Here is a 14,951-nt window from a genome sequence, read left to right as displayed (position 1 = left end):
GGAGGACGGAGGAAACGGTAACGTACGGTAACGAAGGACGTACGTAGTAGGTAGGAGTAGTAGGTACGTTTGTTCGTTCGGTTAGTGTGTTCTTAGTTATTAGTTGTTGTTGTGTGTGTCGTGTGTGTGTGTGTGTGTGTGTGTGTGTGTGTGTGTGTGTGTGTGTGTGTGTGTGTGTGTGTCTGTTGTCATGCCACGTGCACTCTGCAGAAACATTATGTGTTCAAAGTTCCTGGCGTGCCTCGCAAAAAGCACGATACTTGTTGCTCGTTACGCTGCTTGATGTTATAATAGTTTGTCCTCGATTGTGTGCGTTGAAAGGCCAACCGAAAAGAGGAGTTTAAAGGGAATTTATAGGAGTTACAAAGCTGTTTTTTTCAACTTGCACTTGTCCAAGATATGGTTTTTGTAGCGCGATAAATAGACACGACAAATCTAGTGTAATGAATTAAGTACAATACATACATATATAACAGTATACATATATAACAGTGCAATATAATATAAATAAACTTTGCTCTTTTATTGCAACGCAAATAATGAAATAAGTTTAAATATTAAAAATTTTTTTTAATATTTAAAAATTTTGTAATTTTAATTTTGAAATGAAATTTTTAGGTGAGTCTAAAGAAATAAAAGTATATCCTAACATTTTTTTCTTTATATTTTTATTCTTCTTTTCAAGCGAAAAAGTGACAATTTTTTAATTGCTTGCAAAAAAAGCAGAAATATGAAAAAAAAAGAGAGAACATAATTTAAACATATTTTTTTCCTCTAGAATCACATAAAAATTCATTTCAAAATTAAAATTACAAATTTTAATAATTTAAAACATTCAAACCCATTTTTTGGAAAACTTTGTTTTCTTAATGTCGTCGTTGTAGCAAATGAATGATTTGTATTCGCACGACAATATTATCTTATCAGTGCTTTTTTAATTTAATAATCTTTTAAATCTTATATGTATATAATTCGATTTCACTGCGATAAATTCCATTAAGAAATCTAAGCGTACTCATTTGTGCTCCGCATATGGAAAGTGATAGATAAAAAAAGAGAAAACTGGACAAAAAGAAGTTCGTCCATAATGAAACAAATTCTTTTATTTCTTTCTTATTAACGATATAGAAAAAAATGTATAACAAAATTTAAGATCGCTTCAAGATTTAATTTGAATTTACTGGCAAAATTAAACAAAACAGTTTTTGTATATTGCTCTTAACAAAAAGAACTTGTGTTCTATTTCCATAAGAACGTGGTTTAACTTTAACAATCAACGCTATATAACAAGGGATTTTCCCGCTGAGTGTTATTCGCTCCGTTTATTTTAGACTTGCGATTTTGTTATTCTTAGGTGGCATTCTATCTTTAGTTCTGGCACACGTCTTGCCATAAGTGTTACGTTATAATCCCAACTTACAAGTATTAGATACATGATATTAAGAAAAAATTCTTTATGTCACAGCAGAAATATACGTTCTATTTTTCACTAACTGACTCATTACGTAGTCACTGATAAAAATTTCAATTCGCAATATTTTCGTGAAACAATATCGTTCTGTGAGTTTTTACATTTAAAGAAAAATATTTTGTTAGTTGCATATGTAGCAAGAGTTATCGTTTCAAAATTCTGCTTTCATTGCTTAATGACTACGATGTAAAATAATGCTGTTGTATATGTAAAATTAAAAGTCAAATACGCTGCAACAATGAATAAAGCGAGTATTTGCTACATACCTAAAAGCACAAATAAAATACAAATTAAAATTACGAAACTTTGATTGACAAAATCACTTTTAAATATTTGAGCATTAATACGTAAATATATCTTAAGTCAATATATAAAAGACAATGAGAGAAAAGTTTTTGCTATTTGTAACTATAGTTGCTTTCAATTTACACCGATTCTCAGATAATTCTCACTTGCGACGTGATAATTCAGTTGAATATGCGTTCCTTTTGCATTCTGACAAGTGAGATTCAACTGAGTTTTTACCCATAATCTGCATAAGATCGAGATTGTTTGCTTTAGTGCTAAACTCGCTTCAAAGTGAGGTTATGAATCTGTGTTGACATGTGTGATAATTTTTTACCAAAGTAAGTAATTATATAATTATTTATTATATAGTTATTAACTATAGAATTTTTTACCAAAGTAGTGACGTCATTAATCTGAATATAAAATATTCAGTTCACTTCAGACTCAGTTTCACTTGTGCGTAAATGGAAAACAATTTATAATTGCATGTTATCGTAATTATGATTATTATTGCTACAATATTAGTAATAATGACTATATGTACAGTTCCATCACAAATTTATAAAGTTGGTCATCAAAAATGGTAAACTGTAAATTATAGTTATTACTGTCATAAAAATGAATTAGAATTATTATAATTTAACTACAATTTATAGTTATAAATTACAGTATTATTTATGGCTATAAATTATAATCATTAAATTATGTAAGTTATGATCATTATCTCGGTCATTACTTTTATAGTAAGTTTTATAAGCCAATCATATTTTATATGATTCTCCTAAAAATGGACTATAAATTAAGTAGAAATAATTCTGTTTATACTTTTATTTTCAACGCCAATATATAACAGAAATTTGCATCAAAATCTAAATACATTAAGTAGTAAATTGTTTATTTAGACCGTTCATTTTCGCAAAATTTCCATCATGAATAATTGAATGCAGCGATGTGAGGACGGAAATCGTTGAAGGTTTTCAGTCGAGTCCACATCAATCGTGGGCATCATTCTCATTCAATTCCCGTTCGCTTTAGCATTAGCATTTCCTATGACGGCAGCGAAATTTCCTTTCACGAAATGATTTTGCGCGTTACGTTCGCCTCAATGTCAATAGCAATCGGATGTGACAATAGTGTTGTTTGAAAAGTTCGAGTAACTAATTAGCGATTACCCTGTAATCGGTTAACACATAGAAAACCAATGAAGCAATCGCTTGCGATGTACACGCCTCTTGTGTTTGATGTAGATAACGATTATCTCTGAAAGATAATCCGTGCAATGGGTCAGACAAAGAAACTCAGGATCCAAGATTAACATGTATAGTTTATAAATAATAATTATAGAGCGAGAGAAAATATATTTTGCGCGAGATAATATTTGAATTATTAATAATATTATAAACTAAAGTTCTTCTTTTATACAAATTAATTATAATTATTTTTCAATAATTATATACATAGAGTGTTTCATAATATATATTGACATAATTTCAAGAATGAATTCGGAACGGAATGAATGGACTTAAAAATAATTCAAAGATTCATATAAACATTTGATCTTGTTTCTAAATTACATTTTCGTGTTTTAATTCTTCACTCAAAAAAAGTGATCTTGCAGTTATAGCGAAAATTATCTAAGTACGAAAAATTAGCTAAAATAGATAAATTTCTAAAGAAGAACTGCGATGTTGGATGTATTGCATCTAATCTAATGCAAATAGATGACAAAGATAGAATTTAGATTTATAAATTCTATGCGTATGATACATAATTTTCTATCAGATACAAAAAATAATTCTAACTGGAGCAGCAAAATATTTTTTTATGTGTTGTATTGTATAAACTGAACTAGAATAGCATCTTCACACATTTCTGTCTTACTAATAATCAGTAAGATGCGAAGTGCGAAGATGCGTGACGATATATTAGTTTAGTTTATTAACGAGGATTGGAGGACTTGCTGTCACAATTGTGGCTAACCTACATTTTGTAAAAACAGAGTAAATGAACTTTAAAGTTGAAGTGATGAAAAAAATACTAATATTATTTTAAAGAAAAAATAGAAAAAATATTAATTATTTTAATTTTAGAGTTTATTTAATTTGTTTTTACAAAATATGGGTTAGCTGATTGTTAAAGGAAGTCTTTCATTTAATGAAACACGAAAATGTTTGTAACTCGATCAGATAGAACTAATGTTTGTATGAACTGTTTATATTATTTTTATGACGCATTCATTTCTAAGATTATATTCACATGTGAAATATCCTGTATATACAATATTAATTGATGTATTATTGGCTAAAGCAGATAGCAAAATAAGATAATGCCGCAAAATACACAGAATTCTGAAACAATAATTTCCGCTACAAGTTCATATACGAAACTTACGTTGCGCTCCGACGATATACAAGGTCAGTAATTATCTGCTGCAACCGCGCTATCGCTTGCGTAAATCGTTGGTTTCGTTGGAAGCCAACAATTTCACGGGAGTTGTAATTTATCCAAGAATTCATTGCACCTACGGCCAATTGGGCTAATTGATAGTATATGAATTTAATTCAACTAAATGGTAATACTCTGTGGTATGTGGCAATAGTGCGTATTAACGCACTATTTCTCGGCACGTAGTCTTATACAATCGAGAGAATAATAGTACCAATATTAGGAAGTCTTTGTTACTTAATAAGATAAATGAGCTGGTGGGAGCTAATAATACTGTCGAGAATTGGATGAGGGCTAAAGAAATTTATGAATGATCGCGCGACGTTTATGATCCACAGAATTTCAACAAGCAACGTTGAGGTGCTATTTATTCGAAGTTTACTTTAATATAAACTTCCATATATATAGAAGTATTAAAATCATATATACTATTTATGAAAATATAAAATAAAATAATTTAGTGCCCAAAAATTTGTATTTATTGAAGCAGCTAAAATTAAAATCGATCGCAAGAAATTAAAATCGATTCTTGATAAATAACGTAACATGGAAATTAATTTACGCCGTTTTTACGGTACTTTGCTATATATAACTTGACATCTATCTACAGGAAGAACGTTTTATTTTTATAATCTTCCATTCGCGATTTGCGATACAAGAAACCAAATGGGTTTATTGCGGATTTTAATAACTTTTCCGATCGATCTAATAGTGTGCGGATAGCAGTACGGAATTAAAGAATGTAGTAGCGTATTTATGAATCTCTCTTAATGCTCATACATTTTTAATATCTCCTGAAATCCCTGTTTTTCTTTCTAAAGACCTAAAACTTGAGCAGCACATGCATTTATTTACGCAAGAATTACTTTAATGTTTATAGCCCAAAAGAATTATTCGCGGATTTTTCCTTTGCTTTAATGGATCGCATGAACATTTCCATGACGAAAAGAGAAAATTAAGATAGGCAGAAGTAATGTACTTCTTTAGGGTGAAATTAATGATCGCAATTAAGATGCAATTAAGAGTCATATGCAAGTTAAAACATTATTAGGATACAAACTCAAGAACTAACTTATTTAATTAATCATTTATGATATATAAACGTTAAACTTGCAACTGTTTATTGTAAATTTCTACAATTTAATAAGTCATTACATTTACATTCATGTAACATGATTATACTTATGTAATAAATAATACTCAAATATAAGAATCTAAAAATATGGAAGTTCACGATTTTGACAAATTAATTAAAGGGAATATTATATTAGGGATCATATATTTAGATAATAAATGACTCAAGTATATAAATTTAGAAAATTGTTAAGAACAACGATCTCTAAGAATTTAATTAAGATTCAATTGTAAGCTTCCATACTTTAAGATTTTTATAGGAAATGCGTAAAAATCTATAAAAGATCTTAGTATCTCATATTCAAAGATGTTTGGGCGTTACATCTTTTCTGCGAAGCCAAGTGGGCAAATCAGTTCTTTAGATAGTGCTTTTAAAGGGATGAGCAAGGAAGGATGGAAAAGGCGAGAATTTATGTAGTAATTTGTGTATATGACTTGAATAACTACCTACATAATATAATGTGGTTGAGGCTGGAGAGCGACGACGGTAAGCAGACGACGCTCTCCGCGATGGAGCTTTAATTAAAATTACGTACGTTTGCCTCTCGTAACATGCACACATTACTCTCTCGCCTTCTCCACGCTTCTATTTTATATTTTTATGAGCTTTTCATTAAGAACGCGCGTATGCATGCGTGTGTCTAAGTGTGTCGTTTGTATGCGAATATGTAGTACATAACGTATTCTCGGAGGAGCAGAGGATGTCTTTGAAAGAGCATTCGTGACGGCTTAAATTTGTCCTTTTTCTTCTCTGACCTCTGCTGGTGAATCCTCATTTACTGAATTATGAAAAAATTTCTATCGCGTATTTGCGAATTGTCGATTCGCGAATAACGAATAGTCCTCGTAGAGATGCCACAACACGAGTCTGTAATAAGCATCTCTTTTACGCGAAATGCATGAAGCCGTGATAAATAAGCAAAGGATCGTAGAAAAAAAAATGAGAAAAGAGGGAAATTGGGAAATTATTCGCACCTGTGTGATGTGAAAAAATGCAGTTTCTGAGTGTTTGAGGGGAAATTATGAGAAGAGATCGTACGATGAATATCTTTTCATTGCGTAGAGAGAAAGTATATGTGACACCCATAGAAGGACACAAATATTTTTCCTCTCATATTATATCGTCCCACTAACGCCGATTTGTTAGAAACTGCATTTGAATGAGATTAAAGTTTAATTTTTTTATTTCTTTTTAAAGAAAAGTCTTAATAATTTTTAATAACAATTTTTAATTATAATTTATTATTATTTTTTTTTTAGAGCTTAAAGCCCTTTTAAATAATGTCATTCGTTTATCAAATTTTTTATGTGAAAGACATCGTAGTTGTTCATAAATTTGAAATCACTTCTTGTCGATATAATTGTTTAACGTTTAACGTCGTGATATCACGAGTATTGATTGCCCTCCGGCTAATTCTCTCGTTGAAACAATGGCACATCTACAATGAATATTCAACGTGTCTGTAAATTCACTGGTTTGTATTGCATATGCATTATGATGACTTGAGGTAGACAGTAATAATTGACATGTCCGCGAGACTTGGAAGATGTTGAAATTGCAAAATGTAAAATAATTGACGCAAAAGTTTGAAGTATATGCCAAATCGATTAAAGATTTTCGTAGAAATTGTAGGGATAGAATATGATTAGAAATCTCCTATAGTGTCATTTTTAAATTTTGATGATATATTCCTTGGAAAATGAAAGAATGATACGTTTAAATGTTTTATACAGGTATGAAAATTAAACGAATTCGTAGAAAATAAATAATTTTATATAATATAGATATAATAATAAGAATAAATTGCGCGTTCCTATAAAGTTATTATTATTGATTTAAAAATAATAAGATAATTTGAATGAATCATATCACTTTCTCCTTTCTTTCTCTCTCTCTCTCTCTCTCTCTTGTATCGAATTAAAGCCCAATAAACAAACTTATTTGTTATTTTGATGTCCAAATATTTTGATGACAAATAATGTCATCTTATTTACTGAGAGAGAAATGCTGATAGAATTGAAGAGAGATGCTAATGATTCAGTTTTTTAACGAAGCACAGATGCTAAAATTAAAGAAGTCTATAACTATTTCGTCTATGCATTGAAAAAAAGTTTTAATTTCAGAGTAATATTTCTATGAGGATAATTTCTTTGAAATTAGGATTTTTTTCAGCGTGAGTTTTAATTTTATTAAAAAACAATAATCAATAAAGAACGATTGAGAACTAAATGTACAGTAATTGATGCAGTAATTTACGCAGTAATATGTTTTGATATGAACAAAAATATATTTTCCTTCTTATATAGTTAAATCGAATTCCATTCTTTCTAATTCATCTTTCTTTCTAATTCGTATTTTTTTTCTTAGCACTCATTTAGTTTTACAACTTTTCGACAGTTATACTCTCAGAATTTGTAAATTCTCCTTTTTATGTGTGCACTTTTTGATTAATTACATTACATTGCAACCAATCAAGAACATTACTTCAACATCGATTACTTCAACATCGCTAAAGATGATTCGAATAGAGCTGAAACATTCGATTTAACTATGTAAGAAGTGAAATACATTTTTGTTTATATCAAAACGCACTAATAAACTGCGCATTTAGTTCTCAACCCGTGTTTTATTGTTATTGTTTTTTATTATCTCGAGAACTCAATTTTTTTATATATCATTTTTATTTTAATTTTATTCTTTTTTCTGAATATACAAGTATGTATATACTTGAAATTTGTATTTAAAAATACTGTGTGAAGTTTTCGTATTAGTGAACGAATGATATCAGAGCGTGACGAAGAAGAACGATTGCGAGATAGTAATCTGTCGGCGTGCCAATAGGTTTGTTAAAGGGCTCCGTCACGGCTGAACGGCCGCGTACTTTGCGCCGCTTGCGGAACGTCTACGGTCAGACCGCATGCGGGATGGGAACCGGCGGGGACGGCGGGGGTGGAGATCGTCTCGAGGACGGCGAGGTCGCCTTTCGGCTTACTGGCGACCGGGATCGCGACAGGGACGAGAAGTCTCTCAGCATAATGAGTCCCTTCGACGAACAGGAGGAATGGGCAAAGATCTCGGAGATCATGGCGTCATTCGGAACTGGTCTTGTACGAGAGTCAGTGTTCGTCAGTGAGCTCGAGAAAGAATTTCAAACGAGACTAGGTAATCTTCTCGCCGCGTACATACTCCGCTTTCGATTTTGTCGGCGAAGATTTTATTGATCTTATAAGCGATTTCTCGAATCAAAGTTCATATTCCATTCGCGTATTTTTTTTTAGGAATTATTCGAAATCACTTTATTTTATTTTTTGCATAACTAAAACTAACGCTTCTTTTAATATTACACATTTTAACATTTAAAGCTTTTGTTACGATAAAGTTATGGAAAAATACTTTTGCATTTCCTATACTTCAGGTTTAAGTTCAGACAATAGCAGTCCCATCGTTTCCACATCTGTGGGCCAATGGCTGTCCAATTTGGGTTTCTCGGATTACGAGTCTCTCTTTATTAATTATGGCTTTGACGATCTTGAGTTCATAGTGAGTATAAGACTGCACTTCTCTCTCATATATTGCGATATAGAAGACATTGCGGAAAACCGTTTAATTGCGCGTGATTGCAGAACGGAGTGTTGGACGAGTCGGATTTGTGTGACATGGGGATCAACAGCGATCAGGAACGGGCTATGATCATGGACGCAGTCGGTTTGCTGAACAAACGAGTGGAAAAGCGTAGCGGTCATGGACAATCGGTGGATGAGTGGCTGAAGAGCATTCACATGGAAAATTATACGGAGACATTCAGGAAGCATCTGTACACCGACATGGATCGGGTCAAACGGATTTGGGAGGTCGAGCTGGCGGCAGTCCTCGAGATCCAGAAGCCGGCGCATCGCAAACGCATCCTTGCGTCTGTGAGTGGTCCGAATAGTGCACGCGCCCAAACTCGAAATGGCACAGGAGCGAACTTGGAAGATTTGAATAAGGATCTCAACACACTGGTAAGTGACAGATTAATTTACTATCTAATAGTATTGTGATGCAGTTCCTTTTTGCTGTGAATGATTTTTAAAAGACTGTTTAAAATATTCTGTGCTTCTCTGACATGATTTATGCAACTCGTACATATAATTAAGATCAGCACAAATGAAAAATTATACAAAATTAAGCTCATTAGTTGAAAAGCATCGATAAATAATAAAAATATATCACTTTTTTACTTTAAAAGTGATATAAATTCACAAAATGTGATTTTTTTTTAGTTATTACTTATTTACATGAATAAGTTAAGTAAAGATTATTCTATCAATCGTCAAAAGTAAATTAATTTAACTTCAGGATCTGCCAAATAGCACTCGTGTCGTTTTTAAGGTTTTCAAATACTCATAATATCTTCTACAAGAATAATATTTTTGAGATGTGTTATTTTCATAAATAAAAGTGAGAATCTTCTACAGAGAACATTTAGAATCAAAATAATTTAGTAATCGAAGAAGAAATTGTTTTATTTTGAATTTTGGTTCAGGATTAATATAAAAAGATTGATATTTCGAGTGTCACTTTTGATGAAATTATTCCGGATTTGTAATTTTCTAAGTTATTAAACTTGTCACAACTTTTTATAGACAAAAAACTTCATAGACGGAAGAAAATATAATATAATTTCATTATTTTACATTAAAAGCAGACATATAAATTAAGAAATATTTGACACACAAAGAAATATGTGACTCACAAAGAATTCCACCACTGATCGAAGAATTTTATACATTTAAACCACACGAAAGTAGACTGAATACTCGGATTTCACTTCATCCTATATTCATACATGGACTCAGTAAGCGCATAAATTGAGAATGAGAATTGTAATCAAATTTAATGACGTTATAAGCGTAATTTGTTAATCGATGTTTAACAAGTAATTAATATAGTTATATAGTAGGAAAACATATTAAATAGAATAACTGAAGAAGTAAAAGTCGAAATGTTGAATTTTAGATAAATTACATTGTAGTAGAATTATTAATAAATATTAGATATTATATTGCTTGTAACACAGCACCTCATTATTTGTAATTGTCACAACTTAAAAAAATTTTTTTAAAGGTAAAAAGAAAATGACATTTAATCATGTTTCTAAAAATATATTTCTTTTGCAGATATTGATTGATTAATTAATTATTTTCTATTAAGTTGAAAAATGCTTTTTTTGAAAAACCTAATTTTTTAGTTGTGTTACTTTTAAAGTAAGGGAATGATGTATAAAACGCAGAAAATGAATTTTTTTGTCAATAAATTAAATACTAAAATTCGTCGTCTTGCAAACTGATACATTGATAGGATCGGTGAACGAAGATAATATGTTCAACGGAGATGTCTGACAAGAGCGCACACTTCGCCAGCAAGGGTGGAATCGAGGGCGGGCGGTGATGTGGCAAGCTCGATCGCTTCCGACGTGCTTTTCGCTTGATTGCGTCATAATGTAAATATCGTAGCTAATTGGAGGCTCGGTATTGTGATGCACGCGTATACATGTGTTCTCTACGAGATGAGCATCTCTCGAGGCGCTTTTTGTTCGGATGCCTTCACCATGTCAGGCGTCGATAAGTACATCTCGCTACTCACCCGTATCTCCCCCGCTCATGTCCTTTTAATTAGCTCATTAAATCCACTAAACGTCTCCGGCGACCGGATCGCTCGGATCGCGTCATCCTCGCACTCGATAATCCCGACAAATTGGTCTCTTTTGCCTTTTCAGCCGGTCTCTTCCTCCCATGATTTTTCGCAGCTATCGAATTCGACGAACCATAGTTTGAACTCTGACACCCTCGTTGGTAACGCTTACGGATTTTCGTAGTCCATACGCTCTTCAACATTCGAATTTCATGTTCTCTCTCTTTTTCTCTCTCACTCTTGCGTTTTCATTTAACCTCCCTTTCGTTCGAGTCTTTTGCAATTTGTCGGAATAGCAATACCCGGAATTATATGCATAGGCCAGATGGAGCGGACGATTCGGGTTGTAATCCGAATTCGAGTATCGCGCCCGCTCGACTCGAATCCAATTTGTTTGCAATAGCTGAAATATCGCGACTATCGACGCCACATGATTCACCATTTTGGCATACAACCGGTAAAAGGTTTCTTTCTGCTGTAACGGTTTACAATACAATGCGTTTACGAAGGTAATTACACGCACAAAGTAAACTACGGGACGTATTCGACTTGGTAATATGCCGTATAGAACTTTGGGTGGCGCAATATTTATTTCTTTTTTTTTTTACATTGCACATAGTCTAGCGTTTCGTTAAAGCCGGTTGGTCCAGCAGATTCTTGTCATGATAAAGCTATAAAAAAATATCTACCAGGAAAATTGCAACCTCGGGGCAGACATGCCAGTTTCTATTCGGAATTGCACGGAAATTGGTATTTATCTGTAAGAGGGAATGTAAAAACTCTGCTTTTTGATATACAATTTTTTGTGAAGATTGCACGAGAGTAAATTTGAATAATTTGAATATTTTTCGTAATAAAAAATTTGTTGAAACGTACATACCTACTTTTAAATAACTTTTAAATAATAGTAAAAATTTATTGTTAACTATTGTATTATATGTGTTAAATTTTTTTTTGACGTTTTCACAGAAATTTTTATCAAAAATTAACCACGCGATTTGTGGGTTACTTTCGTGTCTTGATACATCATTAAATGCCAACGTTTTGTAAATATTGCAGTTCACTTCATCAGGATAAGAAAGCAACATATTGATACAGTATTAAATTGTTTCTCGTACTAATGAAGTAAACTGTAATATTTATCAAATGTTGACATTTAATTACATAGTTATTATATTATTATATTATATTATATTTTATTATATTATATTGCCCAAATAAAAACAATAAGTTATTATGATGTCAAAATGATGTTAAAATGATTCCAAAATGATTATTAAAAGTCATTTTTCAACCATTTCCAATTCATTATCATGACTTGTTCTGTTTGGATTGCAATTTGTGCTTAAAGCACAAAAGATTACGTATTCCGCGAACAAACGATCTAACTGCGCATCAGTCCCTGACAAATTGAGGATTGCCGGTCGGATGATCCGTTTGTGATGCGGGAACGGTCTCAAATCTGGTTGCGCGATGTTATTTCCGTAGAAGACGAACATACAGCAGCTGAAGGAGGAGATACGGGAGAAATTGCCGGAAACAACGGCGGAGGGTAACGGAGGCACATCGATAACCAGTGGCACGAATGCGACGGCCACGGGTACATTAAGGCACCGCAAAAACAGGCCGGCGCCTCAGCCACCCCAGCGACCTAGTTCGCATAATGGGGCGATTTCGGCGCCGGAACAGCTCGAGATCAGGGCTCCGTCCGAGCTACTTTTTGGAGTGCCTTCCACCCTCAAGACGCAATGGAGGCATCAACCGAAGGCTCTAGTCACCGGCTGCGTCACGTACGTCGCTAACGTAAGTTTACTCTTGCTTTTACGTTGTCTTTCTATCATCGTTATTTTCGAAAAGAAACCTATTTATTCTCTAAATATATATAATAATGTAGTAGCAATTATTTCCGTTCGTTATTAAAATTATTTGAATGGCAAATTTTTTCCCGCAACTGTATCATATGAGAAACAAATTTGTAGATCTTTTGTTGTGATATAGTTTGATATATAAACTTATTATATATGAATTGCATGAAAAATGTTTGATTTAAAAAATTTATGTTATTATTAAAAGATTATTGTTGAACTATTGTCGGTTTTTTTAAATAACTATATATGTTATAAGTTTACTTATATAATTTTTCATGTTTATAAAGTTCTGTTAAACTTATCTATTGTCTTATTCTGTTAATTATGCATGACGAGTGAATTATGACACTCGTTCATCGCTTCAAGGCCGATTGTGATTATAGTTAATTCGTAGAATGCAGTAATAGGTTTCGTGCAGAAAATTGTCCATTAATTCCTCGGAATATTTCAATCCAAGAGAGAATCCATTTACATTCAGAATTGTACTCAGAATATTTAAATAGTAATTACAGAATTCTTGTAGAAAGTAGATGTTCTGTGATCCATAATGCTTAAAAACTTCACCTAAATCGTCTGTTGTGTCGGTTCTTAGGAAAAAAGCTTTTTCTGTTTATAAATAATATAGTATCTGGGCTCCACTGTCGTCAAGGAATTACGCGGCACCGAGTCGACGAAAAAGTCAATACAGAAGCTGAAGAAGACCTTTCGAGAACCTAGAATCACCCCTGACATTATGCTGGCTATCTCTTATCGTGGCGTTCGTTTTCTCAACACGTTAACTAATGTAAGGTCCTTTTTTTCACAACAAACATTTTACACGTGTAAGACGAAAATAAGACAAACATGTTCTTTATGACCGATACTATAGGAACCAATTTGCGAGCACGAGATCCGTAACATTCATTGCGCCTGTCAAGATGCTGACGATCTTACTCACTTCGCGTATATCACGAAGGACCATGCCAGTCGTACGCACTTTTGTCACGTATTTTGTGTACCAACAATGGTAAATATCTATTTTATAGAGAACTTAGGAAAAAATCGCATCCTGTTACATATACGATTCTTTACGATTTTATTTGACGCTCGGACGTACGAAATTCCGTCATTCCGTCATTACAGGATCAAGCGACAGAGGTCATTCTGACTCTGGGTCAGGCTTTTGAGGTAGCTTATCAGATGGCATTGAGGGACAAGCTCGGTGGTCACGCTATTCGGTCTCAATCCGCCAATCAACTAGCAACGCTCGCTGGATCGTCAAAGTCAACGACGCCCGCCAAAATGTCCGTGTCTCCCGATTCCACGTCTGATTTCATCAGTCGTGATACGGATCATACCATGATACTCAATTCCACGTCGTGCGCGAATCCCAAGATGAAATCGAGATCGAAGTCCATACCTAATCCAAATCTCCATACCGTTAATCCAAATCCAACGCAGGACAGTAACTCCAACTCCAGTTTAAGCTCAACGACGACCACCGCGAATTGCAATCCCAGCTCGAATTCTGCCTCGAGTCCTAGCGCGAACTCGATCACCAGTTCTAACTTGAACAGCACCACTAATCAGACCACTAAGCCCTTGGTTACTCACGGCCGTTCCCATTCCGTCAACGACATCAAGGTAAACGGTAATCAATTGAAGTTAGCACCAGCGCCGGTGGACGATATTGGTATCGGAGTGAAAGATATGAAACCCGGTTCCAGAGCTCCGATCGCGCTCTCCGAGGAGCTGTAAGCTGTATTCCGAACCGAAATGCATGATATCGCTGTAATACATGATCGCATACCAGTCTATTTGACAGAACCGCGTTGTTTTTGTGTCGGCACAAATAACAAAGTTCTACTAGCATCATAGAAATGATTGTCGTAACGATTTTTCAATCTTTCAATTTAGAAACACATTTAATAGCATTTATAACGAACGTGAAATTGAAAGCAATATTTCATTATTCGCAAAATTTGCATAAAGAGTCATGCAAAGCATCATACATAATAAGGTCTGTTTTTTGCTGAACTTTTTGCACGTTCATCTTTTTTCTTTTCTTTTGTTGGAAAAAAAAAGAGAAAAG

At 33.2% G+C, this 14,951-nt stretch overlaps 1 protein-coding gene across 1 annotated transcript in view; it reads left to right on the top strand.

Annotated features, from left to right (window-relative positions):
• The window catches only part of LOC105625607, a 50,166-nt gene extending 35,549 nt beyond the window's left edge, over positions 1-14,617 (top strand). Inside the window, exons 12-18 of the mRNA XM_012206929.1 lie at positions 8,181-8,501; positions 8,755-8,879; positions 8,963-9,340; positions 12,501-12,815; positions 13,506-13,664; positions 13,749-13,886; positions 14,003-14,617. Coding sequence (XP_012062319.1) covers positions 8,181-8,501; positions 8,755-8,879; positions 8,963-9,340; positions 12,501-12,815; positions 13,506-13,664; positions 13,749-13,886; positions 14,003-14,617 — 2,051 coding nt within the window. The remainder of the gene's footprint in view (positions 1-8,180; positions 8,502-8,754; positions 8,880-8,962; positions 9,341-12,500; positions 12,816-13,505; positions 13,665-13,748; positions 13,887-14,002) is intronic.
• Positions 14,618-14,951: the final 334 nt, after the last annotated feature.

This window comes from Atta cephalotes (assembly GCF_000143395.1).
Source record: "Atta cephalotes unplaced genomic scaffold scaffold00003, whole genome shotgun sequence".
Classification (NCBI taxonomy): Eukaryota; Metazoa; Arthropoda; class Insecta; order Hymenoptera; family Formicidae; genus Atta; species Atta cephalotes.
This window is presented reverse-complemented; position numbering and strand designations above follow the sequence as displayed.